At 39.0% G+C, this 19,760-nt stretch overlaps 1 protein-coding gene across 3 annotated transcripts in view; it reads left to right on the top strand.

Moving 5' to 3' along the window:
• The window catches only part of LOC119536065 (fatty acid desaturase 2-like protein FADS2B), a 35,058-nt gene that overhangs the window by 9,065 nt on the left and 6,233 nt on the right, over window positions 1-19,760 (top strand). Inside the window, exons 2-8 of one of the 3 annotated variants that reach the window (XM_037838622.1) lie at window positions 839-949; window positions 3,792-3,989; window positions 5,256-5,357; window positions 11,003-11,128; window positions 16,950-17,010; window positions 18,747-18,823; window positions 19,020-19,117. In XM_037838622.1, coding sequence (XP_037694550.1) covers window positions 839-949; window positions 3,792-3,989; window positions 5,256-5,357; window positions 11,003-11,128; window positions 16,950-17,010; window positions 18,747-18,823; window positions 19,020-19,117 — 773 coding nt within the window. The remainder of the gene's footprint in view (window positions 1-838; window positions 950-3,791; window positions 3,990-5,255; window positions 5,358-11,002; window positions 11,129-16,949; window positions 17,011-18,746; window positions 18,824-19,019; window positions 19,118-19,760) is intronic. The other 2 variants (XM_037838624.1, XM_037838623.1) reach the window with 2 other exon arrangements.

Raw genomic sequence — 19,760 nt, 5'->3', positions numbered from 1 at the left:
TCCCTCTTGGAAAATCTTTCTTTCCCCAAAACTGTTTAAATCCCTGGCAGGGTGTGTAATATATCTTACTTTCAAAAATAAGCATGATATAGGAAATGCCATCACTTCTCATAGCCACCTGGAATTGCTAATGCATGTTGACCTCAGGTGGAAAAATACAGTTGGTCAGCTCTCTTCTCTACTTGGTTGCCACAAGTCCCTGCCCAGGTCCCTATAGCATTTATTTTAGGGAGAGCAATGTGACTCCTTCAGTGCCAAACTTAACCAAGCATGACCCAAAGCTCAAGGGCCATGCTTCCACATCCCCTCATGGTTTTGTCTTCTTGCTGTCATCAACTTGCCTTCTCTAGGAATAATTTAATGCAAGCTTCTCATTCTCTGGACCTGGTCAAGAAGCAAGAGGGCACCTTTGATGGGAAACATGATTTGCATAGCCAGCCTTGGTCATTGCATGCCTCAGATAGGGAAAGCAACGTCCACAGCAAGCCTGGTGCAGTAACTGAAAGATTCATCATAGCGCATAAACTCAACCTACCTATTTCTTCTGGGGCTCAATAAGAGACACAGTGATTTCTTCCAATATGAGAAGATAACCTGGCTGTGTTGGACTTTCCTGGAAAAGTGGTGCATCCAGTATGTGGGTCTCTATTATGAAGTTTTCATAAAGGGTTTCCAAGGATAATTTTGATCAATTAGTTTGGAACATCAACCTGGAGTTAAAAGCAAATACTCTATAATGGAGTTCCATGCTGGTTCCCAGGGATGAGATAAGGTAGGAGACTAATCTGTAGATACGCCCAGCTCTTCTAAGCCTCTAACTCATCTCTCTGATTTACAGGATGTCTTCAGGGCTATGCACCCAAATCTTGACACTGTGCAATTGTACCTAAAGCCACTGCTTATTGGAGATCTTGCCCCAGAAGAGCCTAGCCAGGAGACAAACAAAAATGTGAGTGAGACCTTGGGACCCAAGGGTGTGTGTGGAAGGGTAGGGACAAGCAAGGAATATTTCAAGGTTGACTTTTTATTCTGTGTGACAAACCAACCACCATCCTTGGGTGGGGCTGAAATAGATTGAACAAATGGATTCCATATATTTCAAAACAATTTCATACTCCTTAGTGTCTCAGAACTCTTAAACCTCTGTGAAACAAAGGAATAGAATTCTTGGCTCTTCACCAAGCAGTGATGCCATGAATCCACACATCTTTTGGGCCAGGCAACTTAAACTTATAATTTTTTTATTGACTGCTTGTAATGATTTGTTTACTGTCTATGATTCCTTCTAAACCATGATAGCTGCCTAGCTTACTCACCCCATCTCCTCAAAACCTGCACAGCATCAGACATGTAGTAGGAACTCCATAAATAACTACTGAATGAAAGATGCAAATATATGCTAACTAAAGCCCTTTTTGCATTTGGGGAAATTATAGTTCAGAGAGTAAGTTACTTGTGAAAGTCCCACAACTGGTCGGCCTAAGATCTGGGACTCCAAATCACTTCTCTCTGACCCCAAAGCTGTCTGGCCTTCCCAAGAAAGTCTGACATTCTTTCTTTTTCTAATACTTTGGCTACACAAAATACTGTCTTCTAAAGGTCAGGGTCTCTGTAAGACAGAAAATTGCCTAGATGGTTTCACATGAATCTTAAAAGGTTTTACGTAATACTGAGCAATTTGTTTTTTATAGCAACTGACATTTGTATAATTCTTAAGTCTTTTCAAATAATTTGTAGAAAGTACTCCCCCTTCCCCATATACCATTATCAGGCAGATAGAGTAACAATTATTCCCTTTTTAAGAAATGAAGAAATAGATGCATAGGGGAAGCAAGTCAAAATGGAGAATACAGAACCAGCTGTGTACATAGCTGAGACTAACACTTCAGCTCACAGCTTAGGTCCACGTGCATCCCACATGCTGTGTACTGGGCAACATAAGCTCTGTGCTTCAGACGGGGGCTCTGAAGTTTGGCCATTCAAATTGTATGAGTTTAGGCCACTTACGATACCTCTCTGTGGGCTTAGTTTTTCTGTCTGTAAAATAGCAGCAATAATAGTACCACATCATAAGAATTAATGGGAAGATAACTGAAAGAGTTAAAGGCATTTAAAGTATGACACCTAGGAAATGCTCAGTAAATTTTAAATATTATTATTATCATGATCTCAAAAGGGGAACTAGTAATTTAAAGACCTCCAGGTATGTCCCCATCATTTGGGGCAGGTAGCCTTATGTTAAAAAATGTTGCAACAATTAATTGATTTTCCTAATATTTTTTCTGTAGGGAAAGGAAAAATCCTGTTAATGACTAATGGCTGAGAGCTGTAAGATAACCATTATCAAAAAAGTTGTTGGTCTCTGAGAGTAAATGTTTACCATAAATTCTCTTTAGTATGTCTATGTAGATATTCAGGTGTATGTGTATATATATATACACATATATATATACATATATATATTTATTTATTTATATTTATATATATATGTATATGTATAATTAGTGTGTGAGCACATGACTGAGTGACAGGAGACATAACTTTAAGTCCAGGGTCTTATGCTAACTTGCTGATTTGAAATCAGTCACTCTCTATTCTGAGTCTTGGTGACCCCTACTCTGTATAATAAATGGGCTAGAAAAGATGACTAGGCAGAAAGGCACACTAGAGATGATGAGTTAAATTTTTCTAGGGCCACAGAACTCCAAGGCTGATGGAGGCTTAAGAGAGAAACAACTCTTAAGTTTTTCCAGGCTTTCCCAGGCCCTTTAAAAGTTGCAGCAGTGAAATTTCAAATGAAATTTTTGGTTTCTAGAATTATCATAGCTGTTTTTGTCTCTCCTTTCTTAAATCTGTACAACTCTGTCCTTTGTCTCATATCCTGCTCACTTTCTCAACTGTTGTATTTTCAAACCCATTATAGTATTAAACCAAAAGATTGATGTGGAAAGCTTATAAACCACTGCTAGCATTGTTAGTGAACACGCACACATATGCACACACACATATAACACACATATACAGGGCCACTCCCACCAGCAGACACACTTTAACACCAGTGGTGAACTTGTCTTGTTCTTGTGAATCCTCTGAACATATCTCAGGAAATTTATCCTTAGAGCTAATCTGAGTGAACTCCATTGTTCTGTGTCTGCCATCTTCTATGAAAGACTCTTTTCCACAAATTAACAGCTGATGACTTGGAAAGCACTTTGCAAACTGTATGAGTAACTATGGTAACACAAATCCATTTAGATAATTAAGTTCATCAAAGTATAATTGGAGTCCAATCAACTTCTGAATAACACTGTGGTTGAGAAGGCAACTCTAAGGCTATATATATCTCTATTGACACCTCCACTCCAAGAAAAAAGAAATCTGAGTTTCATAACAGCAGTTTGAAAACAGTTCACATAAAACTACTTATCTCTCTATTCTTCAGGAAAAAAAATGCATAATCTTTCTTCAAGTTTTTGTTTCTTTGTTCGTTGTACTTTGGTTTTAATTCTGGTCAATTGATCCAATTATTGTGGAGAGAGAGGTCTCAAATTAAGGGATATTTTCACAGATAGGATTTCAATGAAATATATAAACTTTTTTTTTTTTTTGCTCTAAAATAATAGTACTGACCTCCTTATTTTGTGAGAATTACTAAAACACTTAGCAACCTAGCAGAGTGTCTAGCATATAGTAAGAGCTTTACGAATGGTAGCTATTTTATTATTAATATGTTGATTTGTGTACCCTTTCCCTAAAGATACTAATTTCTTTCTTGCATATTTATTTCACAGTCCCAGTTGGTGGAAGATTTCCAAGAACTGAGAAGATCATTAGAGGATATGAACATGTTCAAAGCCAACCTGGGATTCTTTTTCCTTCATCTGGCCCAGATCTTGATTTTGGAAGCCCTGGCTTGGCTAACACTGTGGTATTTTGGCAGTGGCTGGACTGTTACAATACTTATTTCCTTTCTCCTGACAATTTCTCAGGTGAGCAGGTATCCTAAGCCCAGGCAGTAGCCTTGGGGAAAGGTTCAGAGGATCTTCTCCTCTCTTCTTTTTAGATAGGTGTCAGCTACTGCCTGACACTTCCTGGCAAGCTTCTCACCAGTGTACCACTTACTAGTAAGTTACTGGACCTCACTGGGCCTCAGTTCCCTCATCTGTATCATGGAGATAGTAATTTCCTTATGGAATTAGTCTGAGGAGTACAAAACAAGCTAACACATAAAATAACTACACAGTGGTTGGTATATGGTACGTGTTCAATTAATGATACTTGCCACTGTTAGCCCCATCTTTCCACACAAGTTCAGTCTTTGACAATTTGTCCTCATTCATGCAATACTCATCCTTATCTTTCATTCATTAACCAGCCACCAGTTATCAATGCATCAGACCATGAATTCTTCAAGGGCAGTGACTACATCTTACTATAAGAGAATAAGAACATATAGATTCTGCCATGACTGGCAGTATAGCAACCAGCACATAACAAGGCATTTGATTAATCTTTGTTGAATGAAATATGAACCTCTGAATTCAGCCTTCAATGAATATTACATGCTGTGCTGTGGATGCAGAGAAATGTACATGATCCCAGACCTTGGGAAAAGTGTCATCCAATGGGAGAGACAGTCTTTCAAACAACTGAGTATACTACATGACAGAATGGCATCAATGCCAAAGAGAGGAAAAACTCATGTGCCATTGGAGTAGAAAGAGGCATTTAATTATGGTTGGAACAACTGGAGAAGGCTGGGTAGAGAATTAGCAGCAATGTGTGTCCAGATTCCAGAAGTTTTTATGTTGATTTTTTTCTTGAAAAGCCAACTAGCCTTACACCTTAAAGAGTGACTTTTGGAAACAAGAAGGGAAGCAAACATTTTTTTTGATGCTTACTATAAGCAGAGCATTTTATGCATATTTAAGTTGTACAACAGCCCTATGAGTCTGTTATTATCCCCATTTATAAGGGGAGAAACTGAGCTTCAGAACCACAGGGTAACTGCGAATCAAATATGGGAAGATTTCGACAGGGGCCAGGAGAGCTTTCTAGGCTGGGAGAACAAACTGTGCAAAAGCACGAAGGTGGGAAAGAACATGACAGGTATGAGAAATACAAAGTAAACTTGGCTTGAGGTTAAATGAGATCTCCCACTGTTCTCAAATGTGATCCTGAATGCCCTGATGGGCTCAGTTACTGATTTCTTTTTGGATTGCCGACTTCTCTAACAATGACTTTGTCTCTTCTAGGCTCAGAGTGCATTTTTGCAGCATGACATAGGACACCTTTCCATATTTCAGAAAACCAAGTGGAATCATCTGATGCACAGATTTGTGATGGGTCATCTCAAGGTACAGGATATTCAGAGAGAATAATGGGAATTTCTTGAAAGTCATTCCTTAAGGCAGTGGTTTCCAAATAGTTTTTTTTTTTTTTTATTGTGCACTCCTATCAATAAAAGTATGTTAGTATTATAAATACACTAACAATGTAGAAACATATATCACAATATTATATAATATACACTAAAATAGAATTTCAAATGTTTATGAAGAAAATTTTTATTTTTCTAAGAAGTTCTAATATTTTTTCCTTACCCCAATAGACTATTTTGCCCAATTCCTGGCACCTCATTCCCCAAAGAAACCACTCCTCAGGAGAAGGGTTGTTGTGCCTTTCAAAATAAAGACGTGCCTGTAAAATCAGGAATGGGAATGTTCTAAGAAGGGATCTGGACATTTTGTTGCTGAGAATGTAGGAGAATCCCCAGAAGGCCTGATTAGCCCTGGAAGGATATGGCTGTGAAGAAATAAAGGCAAAGATGTGGGGGAACAGATAAATATTAAAAAGAAACAGAAAGAATGTGCAGGGAAGTCCAAATGGCTCTGTTCAAGATTGAAAGTTGTGAAACCCAGACTGCTGAGGAAAGCAGGTGGCAATGATGGCAGCTGGTCTTAGTCCTCCTAGTGTAAGCTCCAGAAGGGCAGGAATGCTGTTCTCTGCATCACTGCAATGCAGCATCTAGAAGCCTGCCTGGCACATAGTCGACCCTCAATAAAAATTTGTTGAATTAATGAATTAATGAATGAACAAATGAACTAAGGTAACAGTACAGATTCTAGTGCTGGCTCTGACAATGCTAGCTCTGTGATCTTGGGTAAGTCACATTCTAAATCTGCCCCTCAGTGTTCCCATCTGTGATATTAGGAATTAAACTATATCTCTGCTCTTCTATGACATTCTAAGATTTGGTGACTATGTGCTCTGGCCCAAAATGAGGGAAAATGCCTCTGAGTCTTCAACTAAGCCAAGTCCATGCCTCTAAGCCAGGACCTCTTAGAAAAAAACATCATAGATAGATAGATAGATAGATAGATAGACAGACAGATAGATGAGAGATAAATAGATATCTGGAAAACCAGGTAACTAGGGAGGTGTAGATATAGATCTATATAGATGTAGACATAAACATATCATATAGAAAGGGATATCTTCTCTTTATCTGTAGATTATATATGCACATCTATTTCTATACTGCCCAGGTTACCTGGCAACTTGGAAGTGACCAACAAAAGGCCTACTGAGAGTAGTGAGCAGTTACTACCGATATCAAATGATAAAGGAGGGCAGATGAGAATCTGCCAAGTGCCAGGTTCTGAACTAGCCCCTTTAGGCTACTGTCTCATGTAATTCTTACAGTCCCCTGATCACATGGGGATTACAACACCCCTATTTTACAGGTGAGACTGATGTTCAAAGGAGTTATCTCTTTAAGCCAATATCCCATAAACTGGTAAATGGAAGAAGTCATAGCACAGGATTAAACAGCATAGGCTCCAGAGCAGTGCTTCTTACTTCTAGCTGTCATCAACAGTTAACTGGGGAGCTTTTGAAAAACACTGTCCTATGCATCATGGTAATGCAGTGCCTAGAAGAGTATCTGGCACATCGTAGGCCTTCAGTAAGCCTTTGATGAATGATGGCTGACATTCAAAGTCATCTGGGGAGATTTTAAAACACAGTGATGCCTGGCAGCATCTCTAGTGGTTATGATTTAATTCATCTATGATGGGGTCTAGAGGTCAGCATGATTTTGAAAGCTTCCGAGATGATTCTCATCTGTAGCCAGAGTTAGAAACCATTGCTTTAAAAACAGACCTGGCTTCAGTAGGAACTCAAAAACTAATTAGCCAGGTCACTTTGAACAAGGTAGTTAATATCTGTGAACCTTAGTTTCTTCAACTGTATGGTAGTGATAGATGATGGCCTCAACTTCATAGGGCCCTTTAGAATTATATGTGGTATTCATGCATCATGCTTAACCTGGGTCCCCGGCATATGGGAAATAATCATTGTTAGCTATTATTAATTTAGAAGCAATCTTTCCAGATATGAAAATGAGGATGCAGAATCATAAAGAAAAATGTTCAGTTGTAATAGCATTAAGAAGGTAGGGAACTAGATAATAAGTCAGAGCATCATCGAGTTGGATGTCTGTGGAGTCACCTAATCTTATCTACTCTTTTCAGTTAAGCAAACTGGAACTTAAGTAGATTAAATAACACAGAGCTGGGACTCAATTCATCTTAGAAATACATCTATCCTCCAAAATGGTTAGATGGATAATATACAGTCATTTTAAGAGACAAGTTTCATTTAACTGGAAAATTCCTGTAGACATGCTCTTCTACCCCTTAGCCATGAGTGTCAGATAGATGAGGTATTTCTGTATTCACTCAGAAAGCTTCACCACAGACCAAAAGCAAAGACAGTTTCTCATGTCCTTGTGAGATTCAGGGAACAGTTAGTCTGACCTTCCCTCCCCTTTTCTGAGGAGTCAGAGATGCAGAAAAGGTGAGACTGATCTGCCCTAGTGGTAATTGGCAGTTGAATTTGGTACCAGCAGGTGAATATTACAGATCAGCTCCACCCTTGCTGGTACTTTTGAAAATTACCTCTTTTCCATTGGTTCAAGTTTGTATGCAGCTATATAAATTGTGTCTTCAGAAACAATTTTACACTAGGTGAAATGAATATAAACTCGATGACTTGTGAACAAAGTGAGAAAATGGGAAATGGCTGTAAAAACAAATCACATGTACTCTGCCTTTTTGCAGGCAAAACCAGTGATTCATGAGCAAAATGAATATAAGATTCAATTCTGTGCAGAAGAGAAAATTACCTGTGGGAAGGAAAGGTGTGCAGGAAAGAGGTGACAAAGAAAATTATGATATGAACTGCCACATCCCCATCTTATACTTGCATCACAATTTTATAATTTTAGAACTTGATTTCACATCAACTGATCCCTTCCTCAGAAAAGACACAGATATTCAGATTCTTTCAAGTTTTCATTCACTAGCTGTGCAAATATATATATGGTTGGTCTTTGCATGTTTGCCCAACAAAAAGAACCCTTTTGAAAACTAAACCATGAAATGCATGCATATGTTTTGGACCTGTATACAACATTAAAATCAAAATAGACCCCCTGTAGCATATTTTTTTTCAAACTACCCAGTGTCATCTTTTGAAAAGTATAAAAATCAAGTGTTCTTTCAGGGATACTGGGGCAGAATAATGGAAATTAACACTTTCCTAGAAAATCTGGCCTATGGTGTTTCTGTGAGTAGACTCTAAAACAGTTTGGGGTGAAGGACTGTCAAAGGTGTTGTTTTCTGTAATCCTCTTGGCAAACCTCTATGACTTTTCAGATGAGGAATTTATCCAAAGTCATACACCACAGTAGTTGGCTAAGTGCCAAGTGGGGTATTTAAACTCCAGTCAATTTCAGTCCAAAGCCAGGGTTCTTTATACTGCACCAAGAAAGGGCCTAACTTGCAAATAAGGTATGACTTAAAGTGGTTTTTGTAAAGAACCTGGGGCAAGGTAATGTGTTTTGCATGAAGCCGATAATCCTTTCCCCATGGAAAATTCTCTCCCTCTCTCTGGTATTTCCAGCTTCCAAACAGAGGGGAGCAAGGTGGAGCCAGCTGCTTAGATCACACCAATAATAGCCCTGGTGGCAGACCATTGTTCTAAGCTCCAGGGCCTTGAGCTTAAGAGCTGCTCCCTGACTAATGGTGAATCAAGACCTGTCTCCCTTATTACAACTACAGCAGGTTGTTGTTAGTGAAAAGGGTAACCATCAGCTGGTGGAAGAAGCCAAAACTTTGGGTCTCAGAGGATTCAATTGAAAGACAAAATCATTGCTCATTGCACTGTCCCTGTTTGTCTACTACTCCCTTTGCATTACGTGTTCCATAAGTTTGGAATCTCCATTTTATCATGTTTTTCTTTGTATTCCCAATATGTAGCTCAGTATCTGACACGTAACATGTACTTCAAACTAAACAATGAATGGTTGAATAAATGAATGAATGCACAAATGAAGGAGTGAGTGGGTGGTAGGCAAGTTGATGGGAGAAGTTTAGAGTGTCATGGGTCCCAGTAAAGGGAAAAGAAATTGATGAGCATGGTTGAGTTTAAGATCTCATGAGGCATCCGAAAGGAAATGTTCAGAAAGTGATTGTCCATACTGGAATAAGATTCAGGAGAGACAATTGGCCTGGAGAGAGAGATTTTACTGTAAGAGTGTTAGGTAGAATTTTAGAGATGACAAGAGAATACTGCTCCTGAGGACAGTGGGAGCAGGTTGCAAGAGGGAATCCCTCCAAGAAAATGATGGAAAGACAGTGCTAACATTTAGAGATTTCCAAAAATATCCACCCTCCTCTGCCACAGATGTATAGTGTCAAGACCGGTGTGGTCCAACAGAAAATAATGCAAACCACACTAAAATGATATATACTATTTTGAATGTTCTAACAATTTTTGAAAGTAAATTTATGACCCAACATATCCAAAATATTATCATTTCAACACTTAATCAAATAAAGTATTATTAGTGAAATATTTTGCATTCCTTTCTCTGTACTGAGAATTTAAAATCAGGTGTGTATTTTACAGTTACAGCCCATCTTACTATGACTAGCCCCATTTCAAGGGCTCTGTACTCACATGTGGCTAGTGGCTGTCACACTGGACAGCACAAGTCTACAGTATGTATAGACTAGTTATCAACAGATCCAAATACACAACAGAAAACTAACATTGCTGCTTTTTCTTCCACAATTGATTAACATAGTAGGGAAAGGAGGAAGAAATTGAATATTTCCTATGTGCCAGCATTTTGTATACATCATCTCATGTCTCCTCAAAACCACCCATGGAGGTAAATGTCAACATTATACTATATTTACTTGAGAGAGAATTGAGCCTCAAAGAGGGTGGAGAATTTGCCTAAACCACAAAGCCAGCATTTGTGCAGCCAATATATGAGATTAGGTTGATGTGCCTCCAAATTCTTTGGTCTATTAAAACCAGCAGAATTTCACTGAGAAAGAATCACAAACAACCTAATCAAAAATGATTCAAGCCTGGCACCAGCTAAAAGACTTTTATTCTCATTTATTTTTATATGAGCACATTGAAACCTTGATATGCAGTGATCTGAGCCAAGTCTTCCTCTTGAGATCACTTCAGATCCATGATTCTTTGAAATATTCATTGAAGTAGGATACCTGGGGCCATTTCTTTTCCCAGAACTAATTAAAGTCTCAGAGCTAAGGTTTCTTTATTTGTGAAGTAGGAATAATAATCTCTGCCCCACCTACCTTCAGAATTTTGTGTTTTGTTTTGTTTTTAATGAAGATCAAATAAATCAAAGGTGGATAAACATCTGATTTCAACAGCTTTTTTATGATTTTCATCAACAGGAATTGTTTTAGCCTGAAGGTGTCTTCCTGGGCCAAATACTTATTTATTTATAGGCTATGAGAGCTTCTGTCTAAGGAATCATTCTGACCCAGTGGTGGGGGCAAGATAAAAAAGCTCAGATATCTTATTTTGACTTTGGGCTTGCATGCAGAAAACTCTGATAATAGAGGCTATTTCAGGTATATCTTTAAGGTAATGAACACTCTCTTCTCCTCAGGGATTGTCAGCAGACTGGTGGAACTACCGACACTTCCAGCATCATGTAAAACCAAATATCTACCCCAAAGACCCAGACATTGACATGGGCCCACTTTTTCTGCTTGGAGATTCACAACCTGTCAAGGTAAGTTTAGGCTCCTGGATAGCAGGGAAATGCAAAATGGTTCCTGGAAAGTTCTCCAGCCTGTCTTGGAAAGATCAATCTGGAAATTCCAGATTCTAGTACATCTGAGATCATCTCTTGACTTGTAGGTCCAAGGTATATATTTGAAATAACTGAATCTGGGTTTGTAAGACAAGAAGGAGATTTGGAATATATGACTGTGATCTTAAAGGTCAACTTCCCAAAGGAGAAAATATGAGAACTCATATTGCTCTGCTTGAGCAATCCCAGTGACACATGGGACCCTGCTCAGTGCCTGCTCACTTCCTCTAAGCAACACAAGCCAATGTTGCATCATGGAACTAGGTGGCTGAGGTTGGTAAAGGCTCTTCCATGTTTGACAAGGACATGGAGACACATTCACCCAGAGAAAATAGGTCACTACACTGAATAAGCACTAGATCACCAACATCTAAATATCTCATTTTCTCAACTAATTCTAACCTAGTTAGATGAGAAACTGTGCTTCTGTTGTTCATGCTCATTTTGGTTACAGCCCAAATGCCTTGTAAGACACCTACAATACTCACCTTTAATTTGGGCTTCTTGGACAATAGAAAAACAAAGGGAAAATGCCATATCTAGTGTTTCTCCATTATTGATTCCTTTAAAATTTAACCCTAAACCATCAGGTAAAGGACTATTTGAATTACCAAGCTTTTTCTGAGAGAGTCTTCCTTAAACAAAGGAGGTATAAGGATGACCAGAGAAAAGTATCTAACTTTTTCTAAGGGGGAAATGCTGGAACCTAAGAATTGGCTAATTAGGAAGAGGTTGATATCTTCATCTAGAAGAAAACAAAGTGTAGCTTTGTCAGTTGCTGCCTAGCCCTGTGGTAAACAAACCAAAAACTGTTCCATTCTTTGTAAACAGGTTTTCCCATTGTTGAGAGACTTATCCTCTTCTCCAGCTGAATCAGGAAACAAAGTCTCTTGCCTAGATTTAAAAATATATATATAATCCTTGGCTATGATCACAAATTTGCAATCGTTCCACAACAAGTGGGGTATCCCTGATATTTGTGGACTCCTATGTTCACCTCTAGAGTTGAAGCATGTTGATTTATCTCAGTTTCCCCAGAGCAAGGGAGGTTTGTCTAACTGAAGTTCATGAAGCAGCATGATGCTCTCTAGGATCCCCTTCTTTAGAGCTGCATTCAATACACATGCTGCCTCTTCACTGGTGGTGGAGGTCACCCCTTCAAGTTCTGCAGCTAAGCTTGGGACATATCCCTAGAACCTTAAGGTTCTATATAAGATAGTTTCAAAGCTTCTGGGCAAGGTAATGCTTAAAATCATTTAAACTCAAAAGATTGTTGTGATGTTCCACATCAAAAAATAGGTGTATGAGAACTTTGTATTTTATATATGATTTTTCTGTAAACCTATAACTTCTCTAACTAAAAAAAAATAGTTAGATGAGCCCTGATCTTTACTTTTTCCCACTTTACTGCCAGTCTTTCCACCACTTTCTTCAAATATTCATTCCTCCAATAAGCGTTGATAAATCTTCTAGGTGCCTGGTAATATGCTCATATCTTGGAAGACATCAGGTTCTCTTTTGTGGTGAAAGTCAAAATCAGCCCTCCTTCTAGGTTTGCCAACTCCCAAGCGTTTTCTACCTAGTCCGTCTTCCATATTTCCCATTATTTGAAAATGTGGTGGCTTGGGATTAACTGCAAGGATTAAATAACTATTGTTACTTCATGACTATGAGATTTTTTATTTGTGACAATTAAGGAAGAAAGGACCAAATCTATTATTCAGATAAGAAAAGAAATCTAGAGGAAGACAAGATGGCAGCACTGGGGGATGATAGGGTCCATTTATTCTATGAAAAACAGCTACAGTATAGGACAAAACTGTCTGAATCAATGGTTCTCGGGCTTTGGAGGCCAGGGAGCACTGTATAGCACCCAGGAAAGAGCAGAACAAGAAGAAGACTGAAAAGTGCAGCAGAAATTGTGAGTCAGCTGCTCCTGCAGGGCTGAAGCCCAACCCACAGCCTCATGGCTTGCTTTAAGCATTGTCCATAGCTGCCTCCACAGACAGATAGGGGTGGGAAAGCCTTCCTTCCTGGGAATGGGTTGGGAGAGTGGTGCATGGTTGAATCCCTAGCAAGGCTTCTGATCTGCTATTTTGGACTGCAAGTTTCCAGCTCTGAAGGGCTGTTCTAGCCTGCCAGGAAAAGGGACTTCAGTGGCCACTGTTTCAACACTGCGCAAGGAGGTTGAAAAAATATGCTCTTTCTGCTGCAGGGAAAGTTTTGCAGCAGAGGACTATCTGATCTTCTGCCAAGAAAGAGCACCTCTGGGGAGACAAAAGGAAAAAAAAGAGACTTTTTTTCATCTTTCCTATACCTACCCCTCAAGCCCTTTGGAACTGATGTGTACCCCATTCATGGGTCGCTAGCTCTGCTTTTGACCACAGGCAATTCTAAAGGTCTAGAATAAGCTGAACCAAGAGTCAAATAAGAGCCATAACACAAAGTCAATCAACAATAAAACCCTAGGCAAGAGAGGGCAACTGAACATCAGAGTAAACCCATCAAGATAATCAGATGGCTAGATATCAGCAAAAAAAGACCAGCCATACTAAGAAACATGAAGATGTGGCCCAGTTAAAGGAACAAATTAACACTTCAGATGAGACACAGGATTCGAAACCACTGATCAATGATATTCAAACAAATATCCTAAATCAATTCAAGAACATGAAGGAAAATATGGCTAAAGAGATAAAGGATATTAAGAAGACACTGGGTAAGCACAAAGAAGAAATTGAAAGCATGCAGAAAAAAAATAAAATACTTGTGAGAATAAAGACACAATAGATGAGATTAAAATACATTAGAGGCATACAGCAGCAGATGTGAACAGGCAGAAGAAAGAATCAGTAAGTTACAAGACAGGGCTTCCAAAATGGAACACAATAAAAAAGAGTACCAGGGAATTGAGTGCAACACCAAAGCACATAATGTTACATGTCAAGGTTGTCCTAGAAGGAGAAGATAAGGGAAAAGTGGCAGAAAGAATATTTGATGAAATAATATTCAAAATCTCGCAACTCTTATGAAAGGCATCTATATCCAGGTCTAAGAAACACAGCATACTCCAAATAGAGTAAATATGAATAGGCCTACTCTGAGACACATCCTAATCAGAATATCAAATGCCAATGATAAAGAGAGAATTCTGAAAGCAGCAAGAGAAAAACAATTCATCAAAATGCAGGACACGCAACAAGACTGAGTGCAGATTTCTCATCACAAACCATGGAGGCAGGAAGTAGTAGGGTGAATATTTAAGATACTGAAAAAGAAAAACTACCAGTCAAGATGCCTTTATCTGGCAAAACTATCCTTCAAAAATTGAAGGTGAGTTTAAAATACTCACAGATAAACAGAAACAGAGAGTTCATTAACAAGAGACCTGCTCTACAAGAAATACTAAAGGGAATACTGCAGGCTGAAAGAAAAAACAGGCAAAAGAGGCTTGGAGGAGAGTGTGGAAATGAAGATTATCAGTTAAGTGTTCTAGTTTGCGAATACTGCCAGAATGCAAAACAACAGAGATGGATTGGTTTTTATAAAAGGGGGTTTATTTGGTCACACAGTTGCAGTCTTAAGGCCATTTAGTGTCCAAGGTAACACATCAGCAATTGGCTACCTTCGCTGGAGGATGGCCAAAGGTGTCCGGAAAACCTCTGTTAGCTGGGAAGGCACATGGCTGGTATCTGATCCAAAGTTCTGGTTTCAAAATGGCTTTCTCCCAGGGCATTCCTCTCTAGACTACAGTTCCTCAAAAATCTCACTCTTAGTTGCACTTGGGGTATTTGTCCTCTCTTAGCTTCTCAGGAGCAAGAGTCTGCTTTCAAATGCCATCTTCAATAAGTCTCTGTAAGCTGAAGCTCCTCTCTCAGTTCCAGTGCATTCTTCAAAGTGTCCCTCTAGACTGTAGCTCCTCTTCAAAATATAACTCTCAGTTGCACTGAGTTCCCTCTGCCTGTCAGCTCATTTATATGGCTCCACTGATTAAGGCCCACCCTGAATGGGCAGGGCCCCAACTCCATGGAAATTACCTCATCCGAGTTATCACCTACAGTTGGGTGGGACACTTCTCCATGGAAACACTTAAAGAATTCTAATCTAATCAACACTGATAGATCTGCCCACACAAGATTACATCAAAGATAATGGTGTTTGGGGGATATAATACATTCAAACTGGCACAGTAAGGGTAACTAAAAGGGTAAAATGAGAGACAAAAAATAAAATATGACATATGAAAGCCAAAGGATAAAATGGTTGAAGTGAGTACTGCCTTTAAAATAATAACATTGGATGTTAATTGATTAAACTCCCCCAATCAAAAGACACAGCCTGGCAGAATAGATTAAAAATACGAGAAATCTACATGCTGTCTACAAGAGACTCACTTTAGACTCAATGTTATAAATAGGCTGAAAGTGAAGGGTTGGAAAAAGATATTCCATTCAAACAGTAACCAAATAAGAGCTGGGGTACCTATATCAATATCAGATAAAGTAGACTTTGAATGTAGAACTATTAAAGGAGAAAAAGAAGAATGTTATATATTAATAAAAGGGGCAATCCATCAAGAAGAAATAACAATCATAAATATGTATGCATCTAACCAGGTTGCCCCCAAAATAATGAGGCAAACACTGGCAAAACTGAAGAGAGAAATAGACACCTCAACAATAATAGTTGGAGGATTCAATATACCACTCTCATTAATAGATAGAACATCTAGACAGAGGATCAATAAGGAAACAGAGAACTTGAATAATATGATAAATGAACTAGACCCAGCAGACGTATACAAATCATTGCACCCCACAACAGCAGGATATACATTATTCTCAAGTGCATATAAATCATTCTCCAGGATAGACAATTTGTTAGGTCACAAAACAAGTCTTAATAAATTTAAAAAGATTGAAATTATACAAAGCTCATTCTCTGATCATAAGTGGAATGAAGTTGGAAATCAATAACAGGTGGAAAACTGAAAAAGTCACAAATATATGGAGGTTGAACAACAATCAGTGGGTCAAATAATAAATTATAAGATAAATCAGTAAATATTTTAAAGCAAATGAAATCAAGAACATGTCACATGAAACTTATGGGATACAGTGAAGACAGTGCTGAGAAGGAAATTTATAGCCCTAAACACCTACATTAAAAATCAAAGCCCTAACTGCACACCTGGAGGAACTAGAAAAAGAACAGCAAAATCATCCCAAAGCAAGAATAAGAAAAGAAATTAGAAAAATTAGAGCAGAAATAAATGAAATTGAAAACAAAAAACAATAGAATTAACAAAACCAAAACTTGGTTCTTTGAGAAGATCAATAAAATCAGCAAGCTTTTAGCTAGACTGACAAAGGAAATCTGCAGTTAGAAAGGAAGATATAAAAGAATGAGGTAAGCAAGTATTGAACAGCTCCATAGTGTTGTAACTGAGTGAACATGCAGCAAAAATATAGAGCAGATGTGAATTGTCATGCATTTATTGGCATTTATTGAGTGTCTGTCAGGTCCTGGAAATACAGCCATTACTTCTATACTTCCTGTCAAGGTGTTTTTGTCTTTGTGCACTAAGCATATGCTAAATTAACTAAAGAGACCCCCCCCCCTTAGGAAATGATTCAAATTCTAAGTAGTGAGATTGTATATGTATAATATCATCACATGTCTTTGAGTGTAATGACCTCTGTGTTGTCTCTTATATTAGTTTTATTTTCTCTCCATTCAGTATGGCAAGAAGAAAATCAAATATATTGACTATGAAAAGCAGCACCTGTACTTCTACTTAGGTGAGTCTCCTTGGAACCACCTTCCATCATCCCATTTCCTTGAGGCAAGTAGTTGTCAAGCTAGAGGGTATGACTGGAATCCTCTCACAAAGAGACCAATCCATGTCTTCTGGGTACTGAGAAAGGCAGCTTGTCTTGCTTCAGATTGACTGGGGTAAAAAACTAAAAAGGAAAGAAGAGAAGTGAATGGGCATTTTTATACAAGCATCTCATCACTGAGGTAGAAGTCTGGGAATAAAAGGCACCTACAGATTGTCTGAAGAGAAAAAAAAAAATTAACTTTTGCCATGGCCTCCATATAGCTGCAAGAAGATATTTTGGCAGACAGAGGTCTATACATAGCAAATACATATGAACCTGGGCCCAGGCTTCAAAGAAAAGATGTGTATCTGAGTAGTTCTGATACCAATAAAAGAACATTGCTAATGATCAGGCTTTGCTCTCAACCAAAATCATGACAGAGAAAGATTTCAAGAAGCCCCAAACTCTTCTCATCCAAAACATTCTTGTGGAATTGGGAAATAAACCAAATTCAGGGAAGGACCCAAATATTTCCCATATACCAGCATTCTAAAGCAGGAGCAACTTTGTCCCCCAGGGAACACTTGTCAATGTCTAGGTACATTTTGTTAATGGAGGGGAGGATGGTGGCATTGACATCCACTGGGTAGAAGCTAGGGTTGCTGCTAAATATCCTAAGATACACAGGGCAGGTCCCTAAAATAAAGAATTATCCTACCCAAAATGTCAATAGTGTTGAGGATCAGAAACCCTACTATGGATGATCAGGTTAGCCTAAGTGTTGGCCACTAGTGACCACCAGTAGCCTGGCTGAGGATGATGGCCTGTGAGCCCATTCTTTGAGATGTGGGGGCTGACCATCACTGATGTCCCTTCCACTACTGGAATTAGAGAGTCCCCATCTTATACTAATTGCTCACCCCTCCTTTCATATGACCAAAGGGGTATGAGGACATTGGTTCCCCATTTTAGCTGATCCCTAACTTAACTAGATGTATGTTCATGTAAGAAAAAGCTGTTGGAGTTCCTTCCCCAAACTTTTTTGAGTAGTGTATCTTACCTCCCTGTCTGTATGTCGAGACATTCCTTAGCTCATAAGGAATGAATGAGAAGTGCAGATTCACTGCTGAATGCCTGCCTCACAGACCACACTAACACCAAGAGCTTCCTCACTGTGTCCTTTCCTTCAAATGCCAGTTTAGCATCTCAGGTACAATTGAGACTCCTTTGTTCTCAGGCAGCCTCCTGGTCCTGGGGGAGATGCAGGTAACTAACTCTCTGTCCGGAATATGAAAGCACCTTGTTTATTTCTGACATCCTAATATATTATTACAGGACCAAATCCCAAGGACTTTGAGGGATGAGGGATTCCATGGCCCTTGAAAAAGCTTGAAAGTTCACAGAGAAGTTCTTCTGGGACATCTCCATTAAAAATGTCTCAAATCTTCAAAGGTTCCCTAGTCCCTAGAGGGAGCTTGAACCTGAAGCCAACACCACTGAGCTTCCTGAGTCTTTTTTGGACCAGACCCTTTTTTGGTTCATCTTCTGAGACTCAGAAAGCCCACTGCAGTCTAGTATATGGCTCTGGGATCTCCATTTTGTACACCTTCTCAGGGGCAACACTCCAGGGTGACATGGTAAGGAGATAGCTTGCTGGCTTGCATTGAGGTCTCATTCTGCTCATTTATTCACCCTCTTTTTCTGTTCTTTTTCAGTTGGACTCCCCCTTCTCATGCCTGTATATTTTAACGGGCAATCCATGCAAGTTATGTACCTTCGAAGGTATTGGGCAGTGAGTAACTTGTCTCATTCTCTAAAACCAGAACCAAGTAGAAGAGGGGAACCAAAAATATTTGGTACCTTCCAGATGTAGCTGTGCTGAATAACAGAGCATAAGATTTAGCCAGTATATGAAGGGACCCCGATCCAAACAAGGAGAAATGTAAGTGTATTCACAGCATATGACTTTCAAGTGTTTTTCTCTGCAGGACATCGCCATGGTCAGCAGATTTTACATCCGCCACTTCATCACATTTAGCCCTTTCTATGGAATCTTCGGAACATTATTGCTCATATATTTGGTCAAGTAAGAAAGCAAGAATATTCTCTTATTCCCACAATCCAGATGATCCTTTACTTTCCCTATCAGAGCTGATTATGGTTAGCAGATTATGGCACCCTGTCTCATTCCTGGGGAACTGAGTCTTTCTCAAGCAAATGTGAAAGGAAATAGTTGAGAAAACTGGGGCTTCTTTTTTCTCCAAATGTCCCCTCCCTTCTCCTCTACTTAAAAAAGAATTTTTTTTTGATTGTCAAGGACAATCTTGTGATTAGAGTGGACTGCCTAAAGCTGCCTTAGAATGGCTATTCAGTGCAGTGACTGAGTTGGTCTATATACCAAATAACATGAATCCAAATATATTACAAAAGAGAGCTAAGGAGAGAGAAACCTGACTCTTACCCTGCAGCTCTTTCCACATTGTCTTGGCATGGCTGTGCTTTTCTCAAGCCATAGAATTATCCAAGCTGATAAGGGCTCAAAGAAGGCCAAGGGCACTGCTTTTGACACTTTAAAGTATTAAAATATAAGTTCCAACTAAATGGGTCTGGTGGGAACCTGAGATTCTGTACTTCCCACAAATTCCCAGGTTATGCCATGGCTCTTGGCCTGGGGCACTTGGAATATCAAGAATCTTAAAACATGTTTTTAAAGTGATTTTAAAATCCTC

Source organism: Choloepus didactylus, chromosome 6, assembly GCF_015220235.1.
Source record: "Choloepus didactylus isolate mChoDid1 chromosome 6, mChoDid1.pri, whole genome shotgun sequence".
NCBI classification, from domain to species: domain Eukaryota; kingdom Metazoa; phylum Chordata; class Mammalia; order Pilosa; family Megalonychidae; genus Choloepus; species Choloepus didactylus.
This window is presented reverse-complemented; position numbering and strand designations above follow the sequence as displayed.